Source organism: Xiphias gladius, chromosome 10 (assembly GCF_016859285.1).
Source record: "Xiphias gladius isolate SHS-SW01 ecotype Sanya breed wild chromosome 10, ASM1685928v1, whole genome shotgun sequence".
NCBI classification, from domain to species: Eukaryota; Metazoa; Chordata; class Actinopteri; order Istiophoriformes; family Xiphiidae; genus Xiphias; species Xiphias gladius.
The window spans coordinates 10,767,276-10,786,790 of NC_053409.1; the positions used below are offsets into that span (position 1 = coordinate 10,767,276).

Here is a 19,515-nt window from a genome sequence, read left to right on the forward strand (position 1 = left end):
CCGGGTCTTGAGATACCCACGTCCGAGATTTCCGCTTGCCCCCCAACACGATGAAGGTGAATGCAGTTTCGTTTCACATGACTGAGAAATTCTACAAAGTGCCGACACTAGAAGGTAGTTCAGACGAAAACTGTTCGTCGTGATGTCTGTGGATAAGTAAAGGCACGATATTTGGAAACAGGTGCTGATCTTAAATGTTTTCTGTAAGTAGCCTACCACAAACAAAACAAAAAAATCCCTCACCTCCGTTTAAAATTAAAGCTGTTACATGGCTAGACGTGGAGTGAAGGAGAAAATCGTTATCTTTTTGTAATGAACCCTTTAATATCAGTGTAAGACCAGTCTCTCATCTCATACTGTCTACTTAATCTACAGCTCTGGCTCTAAAGGCAGTTTCACAGCAGCACATCCACCTTTAGACATGTTGCATGTTTGTTTTGTTTTTTTCAGCTTAATTTGCAATGCATATTCCTTGTGGTGTGTCCCGACTACGGTCAGAGTCTATGCACTTAAGTGTACTTGAGAGCTGGCCGGCGGCTGTGACCATGGTGGACACCCACACTGTGGATATGTTCCAGTTGTAGCATTAAATTGGACAAAAAGGCCACTCTGGGGGGAGAAAATGAATAAGAAAAGATACTTTCTGGAGCCTCCAGAGGTCAAAGACTACCTGGTCAAAGGAGAAAGATTTACCAAGTGGTCAGAGGTGAGTGGATGTTTCAAGTAAATCGGTGGTGGTGATTATTAAATGTCAGACGTGAAATACCAGTATGTATTCAGATCAAATCCGAAAACTCAAGGAGGGACTCATTTTTCATTGCCTGGCGAGCAACGCAGAGGTTTCATTCGAACCTGTCATTGTAACTGTTGTCTTTGATGAACTTTACTCGCTGACGTTCAATTATTCAACTGCTCTGGAAAATATAGGTAGTTCTCTAGTTTAAATGATCTCATTCACCGTGAGCACATCACACTCAAACAGCTCTTTTTCAGAGGTTTAAACTCAATAAATGTCCAAAATGTGTGAACATCTATTCCCTTGTCTCCATCGAGGACTCCACAAAGACTGTTCCTGTCATCATGAAGATGGATCCAAACGGTTTTTTTGTCTACTGGATAAATCAAAGCAAGGTAATCAATATGAAGAGTCTGGGGGAAAAAAATAAAAAGAAAAGCCCTCGCACAGTAGGTGAGAGGAAAAAAAAAACTTTTTTTGCATCAGACAAACACAACCTGAAAGATTAGAACGTATATCAAATAGAAGTAGCCATGTTTTAATGATTCACCTCCACAGTGTGTGCAATGTGCTTATGATTAGGATCTGTCAAAGCTGTGGGATAGTTAAGAGCTGGATTGCGCCGCCCGGTCCCAGCAGCTTGTAGAGATTATTGATTATGTGGGCTCACCATCCTGCTGCACTTTGCAGCTGAACTGTGATGGTCTCCTTGGAGAGAGAACTATTTGTCTTTGCTGCTCCGTTTCTCTCTCTGTCTTTATCATTTCCCTCTCACTCTCTCACTCTCTCCCCTGCTCATTGAGGCACCCCCTCTGGTTTTCGACCCCATCCTAAAAAACTCAGTGAAGCCTGCATCAAATGCGTGCCTCAGTCACCGCTGGCACGCTGTTGTTGACTATAAAGTGTTCATGTGCATGTTAAATGAAAAAGCATTGCCACAGTTTCCTACAGGATGTGTCAAGACGTCGTGGTCGAAAATTCTTCGCACAAACATAAATGAACCCCATAGTTTTTGCACTTTGCCAAAGGATGACTTGTATCTCTATCCATATTTGGACTGGCGCCTACATGTTGACTTCAGTATTGGCGATGATTCTGTGCTTCTTGTTTCTAGGAGACAATGTTCCTGGATGTTGCTACCATCAGAGATACGCGAACAGGAAAATATGCAAAAATCCCCAAAGTGAGTACATTATTATTATTTATTGTAATAACCTGCATTCTGATATGACAATTAAGCTGGTGTGTTCGTTGTGTAAGAATCTCTGCAGGCATGCAAATATGATGTCAGGCCTTTTAGCTTACCCATTAGTATGAGAGGTATATTTGCATTGCAAAAAATGGCAATGGGCACATGCTCCCAGGCCACTCTCCCACTGCAGAAACAAACACAAACACCCCCCCCCATCCACACACTGAGTCATGATCTGAGTTTTCTGTGAGCGAGCTTGTCTGTGTTTTGTGTTTTTCAGCTGAAAGCTGAAAAGTCTTCGCTGGCCTCTACAGCGAGTTGCAGTATGTCGCTATCGACATCTCAAACTGAGAGGAAATCTGAAATCTGTTACCATTAGGGAGAGCACAGGGCACTGCATCATCCCATTTTGGGGTGCTGTTGGACACACATTTTCCTCTCGGGCCCCCGGGAGTTTGGGAAAGCGGTTCCAGTGCTGACATCAGCTCTGGACTTCTGAAAGTAGCATAGAAACGATTGATTGTAGAGTATCACATCCAGCGGAGCATTGCCTAAAACACTGGTCTTTTTCCTCCTGTTTGTGTTGTACATGAATGTTTTGTGTGTGTGTGTGTGTGTGTGTGTGTGTGTGTGTGTGTGTGTGTGTGTGTGTGTGTGTGTGTGTGTGTGTGTGTGTGAAAGTCAGCACACTTGCCTGTGTTGAGCAGGCTCCCAGGTGTCCAATCAGTGTAGAGAACAACTCTGTCAGATGTGATTTTTAAGGAAGCGGAGGATGAAAAAATTGATTAAAAAAATAAAAGTAATCAGTTTAATAGCTCACTGACAAAAATTAATTCTGCGCCGAGTTATGAGCCATTGAGATCTAATTTGTGATGAAACGCATGGCAGATGTACTTTTTGCATTATTTCAGTGTCTTTATTTCTTCGCTTTTAACAGCACCCCAAGGTTCGCAATGTGTTCAACCTGGACTTCCCAGACAGCAACCATCTCGCTAAAACCCTGACCATTGTCTCGGGTCCTGACACGGTGAATCTGAACTATTATAACTTCTTTGCCTCTAAAGAGAAAGTGACACAGGTAATATTCCACTGCATACAGTGACTCTATGTGTTACTGGCCCTGTGCCCTTCCTCTGGCTGTTTACAATCCTCCCCTTCTGTCACTGATTCCATCTGATTGTTCAAAAACAGCCAAAGGTCATTCGCAAGTATACAGTGATCGTTTGCCCCCCCCCCCCAGGAAGGCGCCCTCTCTCTCTCCCTTTTAGTCTTTATTAGATTTTATGACTCCAATATCCGGATTTAATCAACTGTAATGAAATCACAATTGCGTTTTGTTCAAACACAACATGCACTACTCTCATTTCCTGGGTTACTATTATGTTAATGCCCTCTAGTGGTAAGTTTGTGTCAGTTTAAAAGCTTTATAATTGGTTTAGGGCTAATGGCATATCAAGCTCAGTTCATGTTGATACTAAGTGTTTGTTTTTGTAATTAAATGCACAACAGAACTGGGCAAATGACATTCTTGCAATTGCCTACAACGCTGCAAGGAACAATGCATGCAGACAAGTCTTCCTGGAGAAAATGTGAGCGAACATCATGTAGTTGCTGAGTGATCACCATACCACTTCATTTTGCCGTTCATAAGACAGTGTCGAATTCTCGCACGTTAACAGAAATCCTCCGTGTTTTCCAATCTTAGATACATCTACATTTCTCTTCAGACCAACAAGGACGGCAAGATCCCAGTGAAAAAGTAGGGTGCAGCCAGCTGAAGATGGAGAATGGCATGCAGTAGTCAGGTTATACAGTGGATTTCCACATTTCCTACTCAGTGTCCCGCTGTGTGTTTTCTCAGTATTTACAAGATGTTCCCTGCGGATAAGAAGAGGGTGGAAAGTGCTTTAGCATCAGCACATCTTCCTAAAGGAAAGGTTAGAAAACAAAACTTTTGTCTACTGGAAATGCATTCACCTGTCATCTCAGTGACTAAATAAGGACTTCCCCTGCATATGTCTTATTATTTTTCAAATATCCAATTGCATGATTATTGCAAGATAAGACCAAATATTTGTGCTTATAATTTTGCAATAGTAAATCGTTCCTGATCGTTTTTGTAATAATTATCTGATGCGGATGTCACGTGTTCTCATTTCAGCATGACACCATGAAGGATGATGTGTTCACTGAGTCGGCCTTCAAGGCCTTCCTGACCAACCTCTGCCCTCGGCCAGAGATCTACGAGATCTTCACGGCTTAGTGAGTTGACCTCTTTTACTTCACTGACTATCATTATATATCTTATCGTTTTCCCAGATACACACCTACTGTATCTCAAATCATAGTTTATTCTTATTATTAGTTTTATCTTGCATTTACCCTTTAGAGACCTTTTCCACTCCACAAAAAAAAAAAAGATTTGAATTTTGTTATGACTGTCTCGATCATCACCATGTTGCTATAAACCCTCTTACCTGGCATCTAAATACACATATTCCAAAACGGGTCAGCGAATTTTCTCTCCGATAGTTGTGAAGTCATAAACATGCCTCTTTACAAATTCTAATTTGGTGGCACAAAGCCAGAGATGCCTGGTGTTGACTTACATTATCCAGGCCTCATGCTCGGCCAGTCTGAGCCTCCCACCCCCGCATTAGCTACCCGGCACGGGCTCAGGTGACAGGTAGCCGGGTGGTGATGGTCATGAGCAACATTACGTGCAGTGCTGATGTGATTGCCACAGCCTGCTGTGCCCTCCAGCTCCACAAAACCCACCATGACGAAGGAGAATTTCAGCAAGTTCCTCAGTGAGAAACAGAGGGACTCCCGGCTCAACGAGGAGCTTTTTCCACGTCTGCGGCAGGACCAGGTCAAGGCTCTGATTGACAAATATGAACCCTCCATAACTAATTCTAACAGAGGTGAGATTCATTGATGATTGGTTTGTTATATGGAGGACTGGCAGTTCATATGGCTTCGTAATCACATTTCTGGTTCAAATGCTTCTTTATGTCTTGTTCGTCTGCAGGTCTTATTTCTCCAGAAGGTCTTCTATCCTTCCTGATGGGGCCGGAGACATCAGTTGTCATGCAAGACAGGCTGGCTAAGTGTCAGGACATGACCCAACCCATACCCCACTACTTCATCAAGTCCTCCCACAACACGTACCTGACAGGTCACATGCAGCTGTTTGATTGTAGCTTACACTTGTACCTATCGATATACTGTGAGAGATTTTTCTGAGGCTCTCTGTCTGCCACCCTGCAGCTGGTCAGTTCTCTGGTGTGTCCTCTCCGGAGATGTACCGACAGTGTCTGCTGTCTGGCTGCCGCTGTCTGGAGCTTGACTGCTGGAAGGGCAAACCTCCAGATGAGGAGCCCGTCATTACCCACGGCTTCACTATGACAACTGAGATCCTCTTCAAGGTTTCTATGCATAGTTTGCCTCATATTCACAATACATAGGCATGCAAATGAATACAAATACATCATTCAGATATAAACAGATAATGCATTCTGAGCAGATATGAACTTTTTTTCAGAAATATTTTTTCAGTAGCATTTGTGTTATTTGACCTCATGATAAAGCCTGGCACATTTCCCAGCTTGACAGTAGACTAGCTAAAGTTAGAGACCGTCTCAAAAGTGCATGCCAAAAGCCCAAGAGAGCTTATTAGGTTTTTGTCATTAGCTCTCTTTTTTTTTTTCATTACCCCTTGAAATAAACTTGATTTTCATCTGGACCGCTTCTCATTATACAGTTAAAACCTTCTCTTCTGTTTCCACTATTCATTTCCTATCTGGACTATAACTTAAACCACAAGTTTAAATTGTTAATAAATTGTCTATACTGCTTCATTTTCTGGGTTCAATTGTTATCTGCTGCCATTTATACTCAATTTATACTGAAGTTTAACTGTGCACAAAATGTACAATAACATTTATAACACAGTATTTTAATGATGAATGAATGTTCGGAATAGAGTTCTGTTGTCAACATTCTGTTTGCGAAGCATTTATTTAGATTGAGTTTAAACTTAATTTTTTTTATCGTTTTAGGGTTGAGCTTAATTACACGATTGCTCTTTTATTGCTCTGATTTTGGTAAATGGTTAAAATTATATGTTACGATTGTTATGGTATACTTCGGGGACAGCTAAACTTATCTGTACACTATAGGATAAATAGCAGTAGCAAATACTCAACCTGGAAAATGAGGATAATTTAGAACAATTCCTGGTTCAAGCTCTTCCCACTCCCAGTGAATATTTCCTTGGTGTAATTTATCACACATCATGGGCCTTTTCTAGTAAATGGCCAACCTCAAATTTCCTTTGAGCACAGTTTGCATTATTTCAGTATTACATCTTTGTGTATACACTCACCTGTAGCCGTTCACACTGACTAAATGGTGTCACAATGCACATCGTGGGTATCACCAGAAGCCTATAAATTCTCGGAATACCTTTTATTCATGTCCATGTGCACATTAAAGGGCAACAGAGTGTGAAGGCTTAAAAGCACGCGGTAACACACAAACACACACATACACACACTGGGCAGACAAACACCCCCATCATCCCTTTGCACTCAACACTTCCATTTAAGGGCAGCTGGAGCTCCACGGTCCCAGGGGCCTAGACACAACACCTCAGTTCAGTTTACTGTCAGCCTCTAGATGTGATAGGTTTGGAGCTGACTTCAGGGCCTCTGCGTAGAAGCAATAGTTCTGCAGTTTGTCATGATGTCTCCCTTCATGTTTTGGGAGAAGAGTCATGATTGGCTCAGTCTGTTGGGCTCAAGCTCTTCTGTGATTTTCACGATTTTATTCTTTTTGTGCTTTGAGTTTTTTTTTCTTCGCTGTTTGCTGCTGTGTCATCGGCGTATTTTTTCTTTCTGTTGCTCTTTTGCCAGTTGTATCCCTTTAATCCTAATCTAACTCAAATAAAAGTCTAGTTAAATGCATAAAAAAACTAAAATAACCTGTCTTTTTGTGATGTGGTACAGGATGTGATTGAGGCCATAGCTGAGAGTGCCTTCAAGACCTCGCAGTACCCCGTTATCCTCTCATTTGAGAACCACGTGGACTCGTAAGAGCTTTTCCATGAACTCATGCCGTGTAATGCTATTAACACAATGTAATAATGTTCTTATGCCATTATCCCAAATGGAATATTGTTGGAAAATATTGAGGGTGTAATCTCACCTGTCATTCTGGCTGTAACAGAATAGAGTAACAAGTGTTACTCTGCTTTGTTACAGGGTGAGACAGCAGGAGAAGATGGCCCAGTACTGCAAAACCATATTTGGTAAAGCCCTCCTAACAGAGCCGCTGGACAAATACCCTGTGAGTACGCTGCTGCAACACAGCTCGCTGTTGAAATGACAGAGTTAGATAAAGGTTATATGTGGGGATTTGTTAAACAAACCACTTTTGTCTGATAAATCAGATAAGGCTTCATCATGTTATACTGCGGGACCCATCTGAGTTCTGCCGACTAACTGCATTAGCATGAAGGACATAAGTGAAAAGTTCACGTTTCGTGTTTGTGCTCTTTCTTATCTCTGCTAGACATGAGCCTCACAGGCTCCCATACCCATTCAACTGATTTGTGCACTGCAATACAGACATGTGTATTGATGGATCCTCTTATCTGATTCAAATGAGCCTATTTCCCAAAATGTCAAATCAGTCCTTTAAAATTTACCTCATTTGCAAAAACAATACTGTCTTCAATGGTAACTACATCCCTGACCACATACTGTTTTGCCACTGTTTAACCCAAGTTAGTTCTAGTTTTCTCTCTTCTTCTCTTTGTGTCTGAAATCCAGCTGAAGCCGGGCCAGCAGATCCCCAGCCCATCTGAGCTCATTGGCAAGATCCTAATCAAGAACAAGAAGGGCAGCAGTGAAAAACAGGCTCAGACTAAGAAAACCACCGCAGCACCCATCGACCAGACCACAACCACAGCTGCGCCCACTCAAGTCACAAACAGCACTTCCAAGGATCTTGCAAACCCAGCACGCAGCACCCAGGAGAACCAAGGTGGATGAGATAGACATCGAGCCAAATCAGATTACACTCCTTAAATAGGACTGTTTAGTTATTTTTAGGTGTTACTGGCATTATGTTTGCATGTTTAAGCAGAGGGCGACACGGCTGTGGAGGACAACGAGGAACTAGAAGAGACAGAGGAACAGGATGAGGAGAAAATGAAGACATCAGATGAGGTAGAGGATGACAGCTGTGACGATGGTTTTAATGTGTTACATCATCCACATCAAGATAAAACAGTTCAAACCTCAGTTACCCTCCTGTCATTCCCCCACAGGGCACAGCTGGACAAGAAGTAACAGCGTACGAGGCGATGTCATCCCTGGTCAACTACATCCAGCCCAACAAATTCAGCTCTTTTGACAATGCCAGAAGTATGTTTATGCTTCATAAATTTAACTCTGACAAAGAGGTTTTACAACACATACTTCAAAAAAAAAAAAAAAAAAATCACAGGTTAACACATCAAAGGTGGTTTGAGTTATGCAATTCTGTCTCCTATTTTCTTCCTTCACAGAAAAAAACAAGAGTTACGTCATCTCATCTTTTGTGGAGACCAAAGGGGAGACGATGATTGCCAAGACCGCTGTTGAATTTGTCGAGTATCCTTTTGAAGTGCTGCAGATGTTGTTCTGTCCAAGTGGGCTGAATTTAGTTTAAAATGACACTAAGTTAGACCAAAATATGTTTCTTTACGCCGTCATAAAGTTTTAGAGTATCCTGGCTATCATACACATACACATGCAGAGATATAAAACTGTGCTTCTTAAACCATCTTTCTCAGATATAATAAGAGGCAGATGAGCAGGATTTACCCCAAAGGAACAAGAATGGACTCATCCAATTACAACCCACAGCCTTTTTGGAATGTAGGCTGCCAGATGGTGGCGCTCAACTACCAGACGATGGGTATAAATGGACACTTGATGCACTGATAACCGCCTAAAATGTCATAAATGCGTTGCAGTACATGACAGGATGTAGCCATTTACAGCTCTTGTTTAATCTCCTTTTGAGTCTGGCATGTTTTGAATGTCTTGCTCTGCCGTATTTTAAAACCTGAGCTTCTGTTTTTCACCACAGCAGGTCAGTGTTGCACCTCTTTGAGCCGCACAGGCCTCTGCCGTGCCTTGCATCCCGAATGCTCACGGCTCCTCCTTGTGCTGAAGAGAGGGGACATGAATGGGCTGCTCTGTGTCTGTTTTCAGATTTCCCCATGCAGCTGAACATGGCTCTGTTTGAATTCAACAGCAGAACGGGGTACCTACTCAAGCACGATGTTCTGCGTCGCAGTGACAAGAAGTTTGACCCTTTCTGTGACAGGATTGACACCGTTGTGGCAAGCACACTGACCATAAAGGCAGGTTCACAGCCTTGTTATTATCATGCTCTTCTCACTTTAACCATCCCTACAGTGTGTTTGGCATAGGCCTTTTAAGATTGTTCATACATTAGGGGTGCTTCGTTTTTGGTATTACATTGTAGGGAAACTGATGAACTGAACTGACAACGCAATATGTGTATAGCTGACAGCTGTTTTTACTCTTCTAAATTGAGCAATAAATTACCCTCAATAGCCTTGGAAAGTCTGCGTTTTGGTCTATGTGCAGCCACGTTCACTTGGTTTTCCCTCTTGTTTGAATGCAGAGTCCGTAATAATACAAGCTTCCTGCTGCGACTAATACATAGCTCCTGGTATTCAGCAGACTCTGCATGCGTGAAAACCTGAGCTCTATTTATATCCACTGCGTCCCGAACATGGATCCACACAACTGGACACATCCATACTTGACCAGTTTGCACGTGTATGTCATCAAATCTCATCCATCTCGCTAGATCTATTCGGGCCAGTTTCTTACTGACAAGAATGTGAAAACTGGGGTGGAGGTGGAGGTGATTGGGCTGCCGGGAGACCCCAAAAAGAAATATCGCACCAAGTGGTCCACCACACCCAACGCCTTTAACCCAGTGTGGAATGAGGAGCCTTTTGTTTTTGAGAAGGTGCACTAAACACGCTCAAATATGTACAAACACATATAAGGGTTAATGTGTTTGAGTGAGCTTAGGCCATTATAACCTGCTGTGCTGCTGTTGGTCTCAATGTATTTGGTGTTGTCATCATGGATAGATCCTGCTCCCAGAAATGGCCTCTCTAAGAATCGTAGTCCATGAGGAGAACGGTAAATTCTTGGGACACAGGATCATCCCAGTTGATGCCATCCAATCAGGTCAGTTCATGCCTCATCTAATCTACATAATTTAAAACTTCACTGAGTCATCCAAGGCCTCAGAGTGTTTGCTGGCTTGTCTTGGCTAGCCACTGGATGAGTGGAGCTGCTGCCTCGTTTCCAATTCACAGCGGTTTGTTTCATGCCCTGCAGGTTTCCATCATATCTGCCTGCGCAGTGAGAGCAACATGCCACTCACTCTGCCTGCTCTCTTTGTGTACATCGAGGTCAAGGACTACATCCCTGCTGCCTTTGCAGGTGCTTGGCTTTTCACTTTGTGGTTTTTTCAAAAAAAAAACAACAACAAAAAAACAAACAAGCCCTGCTGTAATTGAATCCATGCTGCCAGAGTGACAGTCAGGGACAAGACTCTGATTAGATTTAATTAGGATGTGTGGAGCCTGATAGCATATAGCTTTTGATTTCAATTTGGTAAATTTTTAAATAACAAATTATTGCCTTACTATACATTGATGAATTTGATTCTCCCTCAGATTTCACAGATGCCTTATTTAACCCAACAAAGGGCACAGAGAAGACCCCAAAGACCCCAAAAGAGGTAACGAAAACCTGCTACAGCAAACTTAAGTCAGCCATCATCTACTGTCCCCAGTTCTCCTATAAAACCTTAACAGCTAATTAACTTCTTGGAGGATAGCCAGGCCTGCTAGATTGTGATGTTCCTGTCCTCTTTGTGTCCATACAGTCATCCTCCGACTATATTTCTCCCTATGAGTTGCCTCTTGTGGTCCAAACCCCCATGGACAAAAGTAAGGAAAGTGAAACCCCCGTCATAGGTAATAAAGCTTGTGAAGGGGACGAAGTTCAGAGTTCAGCTTTAAGATGGCTCTTGTAATAGGTCTCAGTGTTGGGTTTAGAAGCTGTATTTGATCACTGAACTTTCTGCCTTCCCTAGCAAAGGCTGAATCTGAACCTAAACCACCTGTTGATGCCAATGACCAATCAGCCCAGTTTCCACCAGAAACACATGCAGAAGAAGCTAAAGAAAAGGCAGAGACCACAGCAAATAGGCCACAACCTGCAGCAGAGCCTCCTCCAACTCCTGATACTGCCGCTGCTGAAGACCCCGCACCAGATGCAGGAACATCTGAAACCCTTCCCGAAGCCACTCCTTCCCCCAAGGAGGCTGCCCCTGAGAGAGAGACGGCTCCAGAGCCAGAGGGCTTTCCTGAAACCAAAGATGAACCGGTGAATGGCTCCAGGACTAACCCTGAGCCTGCTTCAGGCGATAAAGCAGGCACAGAGGAGGCTCCAGCAGAGTCTGCTCCCGTGGTCGTGCCCTGCCCATCCGAATCAAATGACTCATCCGAGCCCCCGACATGCAGCGAAGGTAACACTGAAGTTTTTCATGTGGTGCACTCATTACATGCAGTGTTAATACACTGTAGGAAAAAGGTCCCTGAGAAGGAAAATACAGAAAAATTAAGAGTATTTTATTATGAATGCATAACCACTGCCACAAGTAGGAGGATTCTCACAAAAAAACCCTGTGTGTTTATGCTGCAGAGCCTTCCTCTGTGACTATTGAAGAACTGACACAGCACAAGAACTATCTGAAGGTCATCAAGCGTCAGGAGAGAGAGATGAGAGAAGCAAAAAAGAAGTATCAGAAAAAAGGAGAGGATCTGATTCAAAAATACTCTGACTCTTTCAAGGCCATCAAGAAGAAGACCTCGGTGAAGAAAAAAGAGTGAGGGGATTTTTTTTTTCCTATTTGTTGGCTTTTTTTTTTTTTTTCCAGAGTCGGTTTCGAGCTGAAATATAGACAGAGAAAAATGTCTGACAAAGGAGGCTCGGATAGTGTTGACTGAGGAGGGGTGTTATGTAATCTTTCCAGAGTAAGAAGAGCCATCTGTTCAATTGTTTATGTTTAGTCAATCACCAAAAGACTGTTCTGTTTGAATTCTACAGTATATTAACATTGACTCATTAATGAAGTTGTTGTTGTTTTGGTCGGTGTTATTAATGAGATTATATTTAGAAGCACAGAGAATATTCGCCCAGCTAATGTGTTTTTCTAGCTGAGGCAGAATATTAGAGAATGTAGAGAAGCTAAATGAACTAAATGAGTATGGATATTAGTCTTCCACACTGAGCTTTCAGGATAAAACGTACTATTCAAGGCCACTTGAGCATCGCTGTACAGGATTTCCAGAAACCACATGTTTGCACGCTTATTCCTTTAATTGGAGAGGTAGTGGCTCTTAGTGGACAAATTCTTTTCCCCTTGCATATGTCCTATCGTGTCATGTTATGCATCCTCCAGGGGAGAGGGAAGCACCTCTGACTCCAGTGTGAAGATGGAGCGGGCGCAGGAGCAGAGGGAAAAAATGCAGGTGGAGCTGCAAGCTCTGTGGTCGGAGCAGTGTGATCAGCTGAGGAAGAGAAAAGAGCAGTTTGCTACAGAGGTTAGTGAAACACATTATACTGTAGTTTTAGTTTGAAACTCCATTTTGTCTCCCATTCAAAATCAGAAAAAGAAAGTATCTCAGTATATTTACTCAAATACTGTACTTACAGCTGCTGTAATATCAATATTTTCATTATAACAATTGATCACATTACTACATGCATGTGAAAGCAATCACTTATAGTGACAGAGAATAATCACCCACCTTTGTGGTTCCCCTCAATTCTCTAGTTGCACTTTTGGTGCTTAAGTACATTTAGGAGATGATACTGAAACACCGGGTTTTTACTTGTAATGGAGTATTTTTTCATTGTAGTGTCACAACCTTTACTAAAGTGCAGGATCTGAATTCTTGTCTCAAATTCTTCTTAAGCCATAACCTATTCGTCCGTGATTCATGTTGCATCTTGAACAAAAACAGGTTAATCTGTGTAGCAAAGGAGTCTGTCTGACTTTATCATATCTAATGATTAACCCCCAAAATAGGCTTCATTTCCATTGTTCAGGATGCACTCACATCTCTCATGGAGCACATCCTCTTACTTTTTTGTGGTGTGACAATGGGCAGGCAAGCAGCCAGTGCTCTGGACGCTCTATTGATTATACATCAGACCTAGGTGCTCGGGAGTGCTCTTAGCGTAAGCTCTGAATCTTCATGAAACCGAGTGGTCAATCGGGTCATTTTTCAGAGGTGGCCGCCTCAATAGACTGAGTGTAGACCGAGTGAGATGACGGTCAGCATCTGGCCTACAAGCCTTGGGCCAGATGCTCTGGTCAAGCCTAAACCCAGAGGGCTGAACCTTTGTTCGGCTTAAAGAAGAGAGACTTTCAATCACACGCAGCACGGACACTGTTGTTTCGAGTCGCTCGTGTCTCATTTTCTAGCTTTATCTTGACTGTGAATTTGCCACCTCCTTCTTCTTTTGTGACAGAGACTGGCCAAACTTTTGGAGATGGCCACAGAGAGACACACCAGTGAAGTGAAGACCCTGGAGAGGTGTGAGCACACATACAACACGTTTGGGACATGCTGTACACACTGAGAGGGCTTTGCTGAGTCTGTCCAATCTGTGCCTTGAGATTTCAGCGTGACACTGTCTGTGTGTGTGTCATGTGAGGTGAAACCTTTTTACATTTTTCGACGAGAATACCTCAGATTATGAATGAATCACCTCAAAGTGCGGGTCTTCCAATGTCCTCGGCTGGCATATGGTGTCCTGTGTGTGTGTATGAGTGTGTGCGTGTTATCCCATGTCCCCAGCTGGCGGATGGTTATCTCAGGACAAACATTATCCAGCAGGTGTTTAAACAGCAGTAGGGGAGCAAAGGCAGTCCAGGTCGTCTAGCTGTCCAGACAGACACCATATTATCGCATTTAAGCCTTCCATTCTCTGTAAAGAAAAGGTCACATCAGACACACACAGCCTCGCAACTGTTGCTTAAAGGAAAATCATTGTTTTTCATTTTTAGATATTAAATCAAGCAGGCAGAGTCCTTACTTTCTGTTTTCGCCTTATTTTGCAGTGAAACCGAAGAAAACAAGAAGAAAAAACTCTCAAAATGTTCATCCTCAAAGAAAGCAAAGTGAGTGACCTTGCCCTCAGTTACTTTATGTGTTTCCATTCATTGCCATGCCTCTCACAGAGTTACAGCTTCTTGTCCAAAATGAGAAGAGATGTGAGAAGACAAATGATGAGGAGCATCTCAGCTTTTTACTTCTCTGCCACGTGGCATTGCACATTAAGGCTGGCTTGATTTGATGGATTTTTAACATTATGTACAAGAGGTCTAATTGAAAATTATAATTATCTTGTCTTAGGCTGAAAAAGGCAATGAGCAAAGAGCTGTTGGATGAGACTAGTCAGTCCGATGGTGCAGTAAGTATAGAAGTCCTTCTTATACTCATTGAAAGTAGTAGATTTGGAGATTTTTTGTGTGTGCATGTACTGTATTTGTACAGTTAAAGGAATAGTTTGACATTATGTGAAATGCACTTATTTGATCAGTACCACTCCCATGTCTAAGTACTAGAAATGAGGCTACAGCCATCAGCAGGTAAGGTTAGCTCAGCATAAAGACTGGAAACAGGGAGGAATAGCTAGTCTGGCTCTTTCCAAAGGTAAAAAAAACAGTTTCTTATTAAAGGGGTTTTTGGCAGCCAGTGAAAACTCAAGGAAGTCAGTGTGCCTGGCCAAGAAACAATCCGACACATCACCACCCATAAAACAATAACTTTTTACACATTGCATTTTTTACAACTGAGTTTTTTTTACACAAACAAGCTATAATGTGTTGATTAGTGAGCTTCACAGCTGCTGATAAGTGGATTTTGTCACCTTTAGTAGAGTCCGGCTGCCTGTTTCCCCCTGCTTCCAGGCTGCTGACAGTAGCTTCATATTTGCTGAGCAGACGTGACAGTGGGGTCAATCCTCAGATGTAATTCTCAGCGAGAACGCGGAGATGCATGTCTCCCAAAATGTTTTTATGTTAAGCCAAGTTAATTGGCTGCTGGCTGTAGCAACATATTTAACGTACAACTAGTGTTTGTGTGTAGTACCAGCTTTCTCATCTGACTCTCAGTAAGAAAGTGTATGAGCTTCGTTGCCACAGTGTCAAACCAATGGAGATTCTCTCGTCATTTTCAATGTAGCCTGAAAGTACACACTCATATGCATCACCACATTTACCGTGTTCATGTGAACATGTCACAGCTCACACTTAACCTCTACAGGTCTTTTCAACAGCTATTGTATTTAACAGTGTAACTATGGTTACAGAGAGGAAGCAAGTGTCTAAAGATCTGAACAAAAAATGGAAAAAATATCACCTTAGGCATGTAACGGTACGCTTCTTTCATACATCTGCACACATGCTCAAATATAATACACCCACGTGTTGCTTAGACACACACACACACACACACACACACACACACACACACACACACACACACACACACACACACACACACACACACACACACACACACACACACACACACACACATTGCTGCACAGTAAGTACACCTACACACTTGAAAGCATGCACACCCATTCACCCAAAAACCACCCACTGGACAAACACACACACCCTTTTAACCACTGAGTAAAGTGCAGCGGGCCCTGACCATAGTCCAGACCTGTCCATTACTCAGAAGCTGTTTACACAGAGCGGGCTAATCCATGCATGGTCAATGACTGACTGAGCTCTGCTCTTGTTCCTCTGTTGGCTCATCAAGATTCAAACCTGTTGTATTTCACTCTGCATCTCTCCCATCGCCTCCGTCTGGATGGCAGAAAACCCTCTAATCCCTCTTCACATTAGGGTCACGTTGCAGCTCGTTTTGATCTACTTAATCAGCATTTACCAATTAATTACCCCAACTATTTATAATACAATCGCTTATTTGATCAGCACAGGCTGCCCAGCTGCAGTAAGGGCTGTTTAGAAGAACTGGACATGTCCAACCTGTTGTGACTTAACTGTATTGATTCTCTCGGTCAGCTTGCGTCCCGTGGGTGCATTCCTCTCTAGATATACACACACATACACTCACTGGGAGAAACTTGAGCAGATGATGTGCCTATGGTAATGCAAGCAGTCTTTATTCCCCACTTGATACAACATGCCCACAGACTCAAACCACAGATCGATAATGCTTTTCAGTAGTGAAATGTTGTATTGTATTTTACTGTATTGTTACAGTCTTCAGATCACAGCCCACAGCAAGAGGCTCTGATGATGAAACAGGCTGCTACACTGGAAGAAATCAAGACTCTGAATAATCAGGTACACACACTGAGACCAGGATACACTGGTTTTTGTCACGTAAGAGGACGTTTCTCTGACTTACAGCTCTTTTTGAACAACAACAATAGAATCCAGGAACTCAGTTTATTCCTAGACAAATTATCAATGACAGATTTACCAATTATCACTTGTCAGCACTGCAAACTCTGATGGTTCCTTGACAATCAGAAAGTATTACCCCATGAGCAAGCTTGTTTTTTCATACAGGAACTATCATACAGGAACTATATTAAGTCCCTGGTTCCTCAGCAGATTTAAGGTACTTTTGTTACCGAAAGCTCCAGGAACTTCAATTTCCCAAGGACTAATGGCCAGGAACTTTCCCAGGGGTAAAAGTTCCTGCAGTGCATTGCGATTTCCCTTTCCACAGAAGGGCCAGATTCCCAGGAAGAATGAGCAAGTTAGCCAGCAGATGTATCAAAAGCAAGACAGTTGCTTTTTACATCCTTTGTACAAAAATGGACAGCAAAGCCTGGGCTTTGTCATGAGTCAGTGTCGGGGGGTATACCAACGCTGCGTGAAACGTGTACTTGACCAGGTAGCATTTTGAAAGTTCCCGAACCTGCAGAAAGTACTACCCTCCGAGCAGGGAATTTTTTGGGGGTAAATCTATCTCCCCGGAACCTAATTTAGACTGTGGTTCTGAGGTGGAAATGCAGGCAGTTGCACTGAGTTTCTCTAAAGTTTCCTGTTCACTGGGGAGAGTTTCTGCAGTGGAAACGTCCTAATACATTAATTCCCCTGGAGACTTGCCCTAACCTCAACCAGAGCCACTATATGCCGAACCCCACCCCTGAACCTAACCTCAACCAAAAACCAAGTCTTAACCCCTAAAATGTAAGGGCTTACCTTGTGGTGATTAGCATTTTGGCCCTTTTTGTCCCCATTTTTACATCCCGAAAGGGAAGGTGTTCTCCCATAATGTGACTGTGTGAGCATATTTTTTTTCCCCACAGCGTGATTAAAATGTAAATTCTAATACGTACTTGCACATACACAAATCCACAGGGCAAATTATGCCAACAGCAAATCCCTGTTTTTCAAATACATTGCCAATCGTTTCCATCTGTCCATTCAGTGATTGTAGGTAGTACTGCAGTGTGACACATCCAGTTTAGCCAATTGAGAAAGTACAAACCAAGCTCCCATCCATGTAAATGATGTCGGAGCACTTTTTATGACAACGCTTTGCTTTGAAATAGTGGAATCTTGGCTTTTGGTATTGAGAAAAGAGGTGTTAGATGGTTTAGACATTGACGCGCGAACACCAGATGGATGGTGTGATTTTACGTCTCACCGGTAGTATCAGCTTACAAATAAAGTTTTTGATATTGTGAGAAGCAGTGGGAGGAATTCAAGTGAGGCTTAAAAAACAAAGTGACAAATGAAGAAAACTCATTTGCTTTAAACAGGAGAGCTAACCTACTGACTTAGTATTGAGCCATTTTCCTTAATACAGGCACATTGCCACATTATTAAATAACCTGAAATTGAAAATCAATCCATGCCACTGGGTTCAGGCCAGTTATTCAGCTTCAGGTTAGCGCTGATCTTTATTTTTACTCTTGTCAATACAGAAATCCATTCTCTAAAGATTACGATAAGCAGCTGGCAGACAAGAAAAAGCTTTAAAAATGTCACCCCGTGCTTTTCAATGAGTTTCTAACCTCTCACTGACTTTTGGCACATAATGATGTGTCTGCAGCTCAATCGGGAGGCCCTGAAGGAGCACGAGCAGAAATTGAGGTCCCTGCCAGCCGAGGTGAAGAACGCTGTTAATGTCTGTGTGGGTGCCCACTTTCCCGAACTGGTCGACCAGGCTGGAGACAAGAAGGTGGTGGGAGTCGGCCTCTATGGAGATGTCTTCCTTGGCTAAACTTGCCTTTGATCCCTGACCTCTCAGTGTAATCTTGTGCTAACTATTTAAAAACGTTTTCTCTCTTACATTTTTTTTTCAAGCTGTTACAAAACCTACAGTCTGAGTATGAATTAGCTGCTTATTCCATTAGGGAAGATCTGTGTGAAATTTGAATTTAGATTTAGGTGCTATTCATAGAGAGAGTATTCTTTAGGGAGTTTTTTTTTTTTTTAAAGTATGTTTTCATGGATGTCATGTAGACCAAAAGTTAGATGATTTTGAAATTATTTTAATTTTCTATTTGACTCTTTATTTTATTTGGTTTTCACTACTATAAAAACACCCTAAATTGGGCTATTCTGTCACAAATATCTTCCAGATGAAGACCCATCACTAAAGCCTCATAGTCCCCTTTCTGTTCTCTTAATGAGTTCAAAAATTGGAACAAATGTAGCAAGAAAAATGTAGCGTCAAAAACGGGATATCAGAGTCTGCAGGCTAAACCGAGACAATGACTCCATTTGTGACACTTCAGTACAGCTTGGGTTTGCTTGTGTGATACTCCATGAAGCCACAACAAAACCGAGAATTAGCTGTGATGTAACCACAAAAAAAAAAGTTTGGCAGAATGAGGAAGGTAAGTTTACTCTGTTACAAGGACAACACTCCTATAAAGCCATACAAAACACATACAAAACTAGCAGTTGTACGCCTCTGCCAACCAGTCAAGTTGCAGTTTACATCCATGTTTGTCCAGACTCATTTAATATATGTTGTGAAGACTGAAGGAAATTAATAAAAAGTATTAAGTGTAATTTTTGATTTGTGATGTTGGGACATAAGAAGGCACCCAAGATTAGTGTCACCAATTCAGTATCTGACTGAATTGGTGAAATATGGTCAGAATCTCCCCTTCTGTTCCCGAGTCCCTGTGTTGAAAAATGGTCAGAAAATTATTTTTGCAGCACATTGTGATATCACTTGTCTTTTCTCTCCAACTAATAAGAGATCTGCGATGGATCAAGTGCTCTTTTAAAAACAGAGCCCTAATAAAGGCATGTGGACTGCAGAGAATGCAAGTAATTTGGATTTTTTTAAAAACTCTCAGAAACTGAGAAATGTTCTCATTTAATTTCAGCTCCTAAAGCTTTAACACACACCTGCAATGCATTTATTAATGAGCACACTTTTTCCCTGACTCAC

General features: G+C 42.2%; 1 protein-coding gene across 1 annotated transcript; it reads left to right on the top strand.

Moving 5' to 3' along the window:
* The first annotated feature begins 622 nt into the window (after positions 1–622).
* Positions 623–18,510, top strand: plcb2 (phospholipase C, beta 2). The gene is made up of 32 exons (XM_040137589.1): positions 623–706; positions 1,054–1,131; positions 1,851–1,919; positions 2,866–3,006; positions 3,438–3,517; positions 3,634–3,687; positions 3,790–3,865; positions 4,090–4,190; positions 4,692–4,852; positions 4,960–5,106; positions 5,199–5,356; positions 6,938–7,020; positions 7,193–7,277; positions 7,763–7,976; positions 8,076–8,161; positions 8,263–8,359; positions 8,503–8,587; positions 8,770–8,894; positions 9,194–9,345; positions 9,822–9,986; positions 10,114–10,213; positions 10,367–10,471; positions 10,708–10,772; positions 10,920–11,010; positions 11,130–11,564; positions 11,741–11,924; positions 12,501–12,642; positions 13,577–13,641; positions 14,169–14,228; positions 14,464–14,521; positions 16,350–16,433; positions 18,160–18,510. The coding sequence occupies exons 1-32, from the start codon at positions 623–625 to the stop codon at positions 18,328–18,330; spliced, it is 3,801 nt and encodes a 1,266-aa protein (XP_039993523.1). The 3' UTR covers positions 18,331–18,510.
* Positions 18,511–19,515: the final 1,005 nt, after the last annotated feature.

Coding starts and splice junctions, on each gene's coding strand:
- plcb2 (XM_040137589.1), top strand. CDS start 623: ATGAATAAGAAAAGATACTTTCTGGAGCCTCCAGAGGTCAAAGACTAC. Junction 3,518..3,633: donor CAAGTCTTCCTGGAGAAAAT/GTGAGCGAACAT, acceptor TTCCAATCTTAG/ATACATCTACATTTCTCTTC. Junction 9,346..9,821: donor CAAGCACACTGACCATAAAG/GCAGGTTCACAG, acceptor CCATCTCGCTAG/ATCTATTCGGGCCAGTTTCT.